The sequence below is a fragment of the Ailuropoda melanoleuca genome, chromosome 18, assembly GCF_002007445.2.
Source record: "Ailuropoda melanoleuca isolate Jingjing chromosome 18, ASM200744v2, whole genome shotgun sequence".
Classification (NCBI taxonomy): domain Eukaryota; kingdom Metazoa; phylum Chordata; class Mammalia; order Carnivora; family Ursidae; genus Ailuropoda; species Ailuropoda melanoleuca.
Genome location: NC_048235.1, coordinates 29,091,281 through 29,097,872, shown reverse-complemented (window position 1 = coordinate 29,097,872; position 6,592 = coordinate 29,091,281). Strand labels below are relative to the sequence as shown.

Here is a 6,592-nt window from a genome sequence, read left to right as displayed (position 1 = left end):
GTGCGTCTTTGCAACAGGGAGGTGGCCCCGTCCTCACCAGGGCCAGGCCAAGCACTGAAGAGGCTCTGGAGCATGACTTCAGTGCTATTCACAGAAAATACGACCTGGGACCACCTCCCTGGAGAAGGCAAAAGGAGGAGAATCCCCCCACATGCAGAACTGGGCTGAACTGAATGCAGAATCCCAGAAAAACAGAATTTGAGAGTGGAAAGGGCCCTTCGGCCTCCAGCAGATTTGCAATGAGGAACCTGAGACAAGAGAAGTGAAATGACTTTCCCCAAATAGGTGAGAGACAGAGCTGGGATTAGAGCTATTCGTCTAGTGACACGTTTCTTCACAGACAGCTGTCGAGCACCTAGTGGGGGTAGGGGTGGCTCTAGGCCCTGGATCCAGGTTTGCTGACCCAGACACCAGTGCTCTCCAGTCACCAGGCCTCCTGCCGTGATCTAAATCTGGAAAGCATGTTTGGCACTGGACTCAGACAAGATTGGGCCCACAGATTCCCAGATAAAAAACCCAGCTCAGTCCCAGGTTTGAAAGCAGCTGTTAGGTCAAGGAAGGGGGAGCGGGACTAGTTCCTCTCCACTCACTAAATAACCAGAGTATAAGCACAACTTCACATTTGAAAAGTTTCTGACTCTGTTCTCGCGTTGACCTTCACCCAAGAGAGTTGCTTGGAATACAAACTTTGAAATGGAAATGGGTTTTTATACTTACTTTGAATACATCAAGATTAGAGAGGCAGGAATGGAGTAGGTGGAGGGGAGAACCCAGGTTGTGGGAGCAGAGGAACCATTATGGGTGGCATGAGCGGGAAAAGGGGGATTTGCCAAAGGCCAGGACCCCTGCTGCACAGACAGGGTTAGGAGCTGGACCAGGACTCAGAGTCCTTCTCTAGTTCTGTCTGGCCGAAGACAATCCCTATACCTCTAGGTACGACATGAATTCCTGTAACTTCTGCTCAAGACAACAAGCCCCATTTCAGAAGTTTCTGCAGTCCCTGCGGAAGGAGAGCCAAATGAAGAAATGTCTTGCTTGGCTTTACCACCACAGGCCTGGGGATCCTTGCCGGGGCTGAGGACAGCGAGAGCTGGTGCTTACATACTGCTTTATGCTCTTGGCAGGGTTGATCTAATTAATAACTCTGTGGGGAGGTAGTTAAGGAAGGTGGTGTTATTCCCATTTTGCAGGTGAGGCCGCTGAGCTTCCAGGGTATTAATGGGCTGACCTAGATCACAGAGTTAATCTGTAGGAGAGCCAGGCCTGGGACAGCCTTAGTGACCTGAATCCAAGTCTGTCATTTTTCCTGCTGTGCTCTCTTGCTTTATCTGAGGGTGGGGAAGGAGTCCAGGTTTAAATCTGGGGATAGACATACATCAAGACCATCATGCCTGGTCTTGAGTCACATACAGATGACAAGACACTAGGTGGGGCCATTCCAGTGTGATTTTATTTTTTTGGCCCAGTGGTTTCATTCAGGTGGCTGGGAGGCGTGGAGATTGTCCTGGGTTCTGTGCACCTAGTCTCCACGGGTTCAAGTTTCTCTATCCATTAGAGAATATCCATTAGCTGTAACAGTACAGTTTTCACTATGGGGAAATTGCTAGAGAAAGAAGAAATAAATTGGTGTTAAAACTTCACTGAGTGTTCCTGGTACCTTTAATCTCAGCGAGCTGCCAGTGAGTCTGGGTCATTCTATACCTTCCTGGTAGTCTCAGTGCCCTCATGGTTACAAAAGCTATGTGGCAAGATGTGGATGGGCCCTGGTCCTGTGTTTTCCAGGGGATTCTCTCCACCTGGGTGCATGAGCTCATGAGTGACTGTACCTGGCCTTCCCTTTTAGAGCGGCCAACTTCAGGAACTTCACCTTCATCCAGCTGCATGGAGAGTTTTCTCGGGGAAAGGGACTTGATGTTGGAGCCCGCGTCTGGAGAGGAAGCAACGTCCTCCTCTTTTTCTGTGACGTCGACATCCACTTCACCTCTGAATTCCTCAACACGTGCAGGCTGAATACACAGCCAGGTAAGGGTCTCTGGAGTCGGCTCTCGCTTTCTCTCCCCCGTGGTGGTGTTTAGCTCTGTCACATTCGCACTCACGCCTTCACAGTTCCCCCTGATGTCCTGCTTCTGCACTGGCCCGATTTTACCCCAGTGACAAAGAAAAGGAAAATTCTCTGGTTTGATTTCTCCTTTGATGTCAGTGTGGGCCTGTCAGCCACCGTAATTGTGGGATTCTTTGTCTTAAGTTCGAGTCTCTAACCCCTTTTCCATTTGCAGCTGGGAGGCCGGCCCTAGTGAACATCCACGGGAGAAAGTGTGGTGGGAGGACAGGGGCTGGGAAGCTGTCTGAAAGTAAAGGGAAAGCAGTGGCTGCGGGCGTGTACTGAGGGAGAAAGGGCTCAGGGCAGAAAGAACCCACAATAGGAAAATGATTTTCATAGAGTTTGACTCGAACCAAGGCTGATATCCAGTGGATAACTACTGTTAAAATATCGAAGCTCTTCCGTGTAAGCCGGTCAAGAGCAAGTACCCTGGGGTCCCTGAATCTACTCCTGCTGCCTGAAGTCACCCTGGCCGCTCTGGCCACCTTCGGACTCCCCACAAGCCAGCAGTTAAAGGGTTAATGTCTGCGGGGGGGGAGGGACTCCGGAGCTCTCTCTCACCCTGCCCCTGTTGGGGGACACTTCGTATTTTGAGCACCACTTCTGTGCTAGGAAGTCAGATTATTAGAGTCTGTCCATTTGGTCTAGGTGTGCAGAACTTCCAAGATCCGTTTTAGGGTTGAGTGATAAGAAAAGAAAACGTGGATGCAAACACCTGGGATATTTCCGAGGGCTGACTATAAGTGAACCAGCCTAATAGTTTTGTCTGTTGCTTTAAGTGAATGTTTGTTTTCTGGTTTGCAGGGAAGAAGGTATTTTATCCGGTCCTTTTCAGTCAGTACAATCCTGGCATAATATACGGCCACCACGATGCAGTGCCTCCCTTAGAACAGCAGCTGGTGAGTAATTACCCCGCAGGTGTCTCTGTGAGGCTCTGTTTCATGTCTTTCATTACCAGGGGCACCTGACCATGAGTAAAGGTGAGTGGAAATCTGTGGATTGATTCCCATAGTAATTTTTAAGTTTGGCAGATGTTCTGGCCTTTGCTCCCAGCGTCTTATTCATTAGAAGTGCTTGCAATATTTAAAAGTGGAAAATAAATAGGAACAGTGCCTTACAGAAAGGTAATTTCACACCTTCATAGTTTTCTTAGTTGGTTTTTGGAAGCTAGGAATATTGCCTTATGGATGCAGCACATTTTTGCTTTGTTATTACAAGCGCTCCCAGGTAAGAAAGGTGACAGATGGCAAATAGAAGCCAGAAAGGGGTGGCTCACCCCAGGTCACATGGTGAAAGAGTCAGTGGCAGAATAAGGACCAGATCCAGTGCCTGTCCCATCACACTGCCATCCCCACATATCCCAGTCCCTCTGAGGCATGGGCACCAGCAAGCTGTCTCTTGAAGGAACGCTGGAGGGGCTTGTCTGCTACGATCCTGGCTGCACAGGTCATGGAGAGCGAGACCACACAGCCACCAAGGATCTCCATACGCTGAGTGGGCATGGAGGTGGCGGTGGCGGCGGCCGTGGCAGTGAGCCCATTTAACAGAGAAGCAGCTTGGGCAATAGGAGGGTGACGTAAAGCCAGGAGAGGGTCTCTGTGACACATGTAGGCACACTCTTCTGAGATGAAATTCCCCATTGTTGTCAACCCCAGCTTGGGACTGTGACCTCTTCCTGCAGAGACATCAGCTGCATTCCAGCTCAGGCTGTCTGGAGACAGCAGACCTTGGGCTGTCTGTTCTTCAGCACCTTGAGTGTCTCTGTCTCCTCTTGAGGCAAAGCCGTGCCTCTTCCCAGTAAGTACATCTTACGATGGAGAAGGGAAATCTGCCTTGTGAACGTGAAGATGGGAAGGAACCAAGTCTCTCATGCTTCTTTGCAATGGGAGAGTAAATTGATTTCCACTGAAAACATGTGTTCTTTGACATTCTTTTGGAGGACTGATTCTGTCTTTAAGCTTCCAGGAGTAGCAAAACCTGTTCCCTCTAGCCCCATCCTTCAGTAAACCTCTGGCAGCTGATACAGTGATCTTTTCCAGAAGGTTTCAGCTTGGGTTGCCTGAGGTTGGATGACGTTCACTCCTCACCCATCCCAGCCTGGTTTCCCTTTGGGCCCATGCTGCGTGGTATGGTAATAATATACTTCTTTCTTCCCCCAGTGAAATTCCAATACCACAGATACACTGACTATCTGTTTATGTAACCGTATGTGTATGTGTGCTGTATATGTCAACAGTAAGAGCTTTTCATTCCCCAAGAATCAGTTTTTATCTGATATTGCTTCTGTTGAGACACAAACCTTCTTGTTTCCTTTCCATAAGTTCTAAGCTTCCAATAGGGCTTGAGAGGAAACGGGATACAGGGTTTATTTTCTTTCAACCAATCAGAATATAAATTCTCTTGGTTTTAAGTAAAGTACTTCTTTACATTTGACATCAAATGTGATTAATGTTTCAACTTCAAACTCATAAAGCTCTTATTTGCTTGCAAGGAATTCTTTTCATTTCACACTTTAAAAGTTTTATCCCTTTATTACCATTCCTGCAGAGAAGCAGGTGTGAAGGGAAGCTAGAGGTGTGGTATGGTTAACCCAGTTTCTCAGATCCCCAGAATTAATGGTCGGGCAGAAGCAGAACTCAGATCACTGTGTCCATAACTAGAGCCTCAGAATTATCCTGCAACTGGGGACATTTACTTCCAAATATACCTTAGAGCTTTCCTAGAGCATTTAGATCTGCTCCGTTAAGGTTCTGTGTTCATTGATGATCCAGTCCAGAGAAACACAGCAGTTGTCTCTGAGACACAGGGGCTTCTCCATCCACAAAAGCAAAGTGTTGATTATGTTTGCTATTGGATGATCCATTTCTGGAGCTCTTGCTGTCTGCAGAGAACTAGCCTGGACATTCTGGAGAAGTCAGACAAACTGAAACAGTTTCGTATGCTCGGAAGTGACTGGGGAGGTCACTTTACTGTCTTGTTTTTGTAGACTTGCCCAAGATTCACAGAACTAGCTAGTAGCAGAACTCAGGCCCGAAGCAGAATTCCTTACCCTAGTGCAGTGCAAGCAGATTGGCTTAGGATCTAGATGAGCGCTGAAATATAAAGGAAATGATCTGACAAAAATTCCAAAGGAGAACATCAAGCTACAAAAATTAACTTAATGGAGACAGAATGTGTAGGTGCTGAGAAGGTATAAAATAAAAAAAGATGGTTAGGGATGGTTAGGTTAGGAGAGACTTCCTAGCAAGGGTTCATTTTGGCTCAGTCGGGAAAGATCTGAGATCTGTAGGTAGTCTTGAGAGCCACCCCTGGAATGCAACAGCCTCAAGGTGGGGGAGAACACAGACCCAGAATGCAGCCGTGACAAAAAGTATTCACGGACTCGGACACGGGACGGGTGTGGGAGCAGCCCCGAGAACGTGACCTCGTTAGTCCCCATGCCGGTCACTGCTGTTGGATAACACTTTGTCTTCAGACTAAAGCCAGAAGCCACATTCATGGTGGGTGTGTGTGTGTATTCAGACTACTTTTGAGTGCAGACCATTTATAATAAGAAGTATGTGAAACCATGGGATTTTATGCTAACAATTAATTTCTTGATTTCTAAACCTGAGATAAAACTTGCTGATGCTTTAGTGTAGAAACAGCTCAGAGAGAAAGGAATGACTCCGATTTAAATAAGTATTAACTGTAGACATTCCACTTTCCCGGTTCAAGTGGCTGGGGCCACTGCCGGAGCCTCCCGCCTCCTCCGTCTGTAGACCCTTTCCCTCCCATGTCATCCAGTCTTTCCTTCACCCTCTGCCAGAGATACATTTCCAAAACACAGATTAATCCCATTTTAAATCATCTTTTCCAGCCCGAAGCCAGTGGTATGCTAGTAAATGTGTAACAACCCACTGTCTGAAAGGAGGGGGAGAAGAAGCCCTGATTCATCGTGTTGGCCATTTTCCACGCCGTTAGTACCCCCACCCGGCTTGGTGGAGGCCCCCCGTGATGTCACTGACTGCTGAGGCAGGCAGAGGCTTGCACAGCCCTGATGATCTGGGTGGGACCGGCTCCCGCACAGCACTGCCAGTCTTGATGCCTTGTTGGGATTAACTGCTCCCCACGCTGACTCTGAAACTGATGACCGAGGAAATGGCTGCAAACCCCAGCACCTGGCGCGTGGTCCCCCTCCATAGACGCCCCAGCTGGCGGCTCCACCAGGCGAGCATACCCACCCCGAGTCTCTGTGTGCTGGCTTCCCCCTCGGGGCCCTCTCCTCACCAGGAGATGCCCTCGGTGCCTGACAGCTCAGTCTGCTCTGCATCCCCCCCCATCAATTAAGTCCAGTGACCCTGTGCTACTCTGTCCAGGGTGTAAGTGGTATATTGACTCCCATCCTCACCTTCTCTGATTCTGCACCCTGCCTGTCTCCCCTCTTCCAAGAAGTATTTTGCCACTAATCTGCATTTCGGTTTAAATGTCTGAAGCTTGCTGACGGGGCAC

The 6,592-nt window shown here is 48.6% G+C and overlaps 1 protein-coding gene across 1 annotated transcript in view; it reads left to right on the top strand.

The window, feature by feature from the left end:
* Positions 1–6,592, top strand: part of CSGALNACT1 (chondroitin sulfate N-acetylgalactosaminyltransferase 1) — a 103,694-nt gene that overhangs the window by 80,510 nt on the left and 16,592 nt on the right. Inside the window, exons 6-7 of the mRNA XM_034647774.1 lie at positions 1,844–2,022; positions 2,906–3,000. Of these exons, the coding sequence (XP_034503665.1) occupies positions 1,844–2,022; positions 2,906–3,000 (274 nt within the window). The remainder of the gene's footprint in view (positions 1–1,843; positions 2,023–2,905; positions 3,001–6,592) is intronic.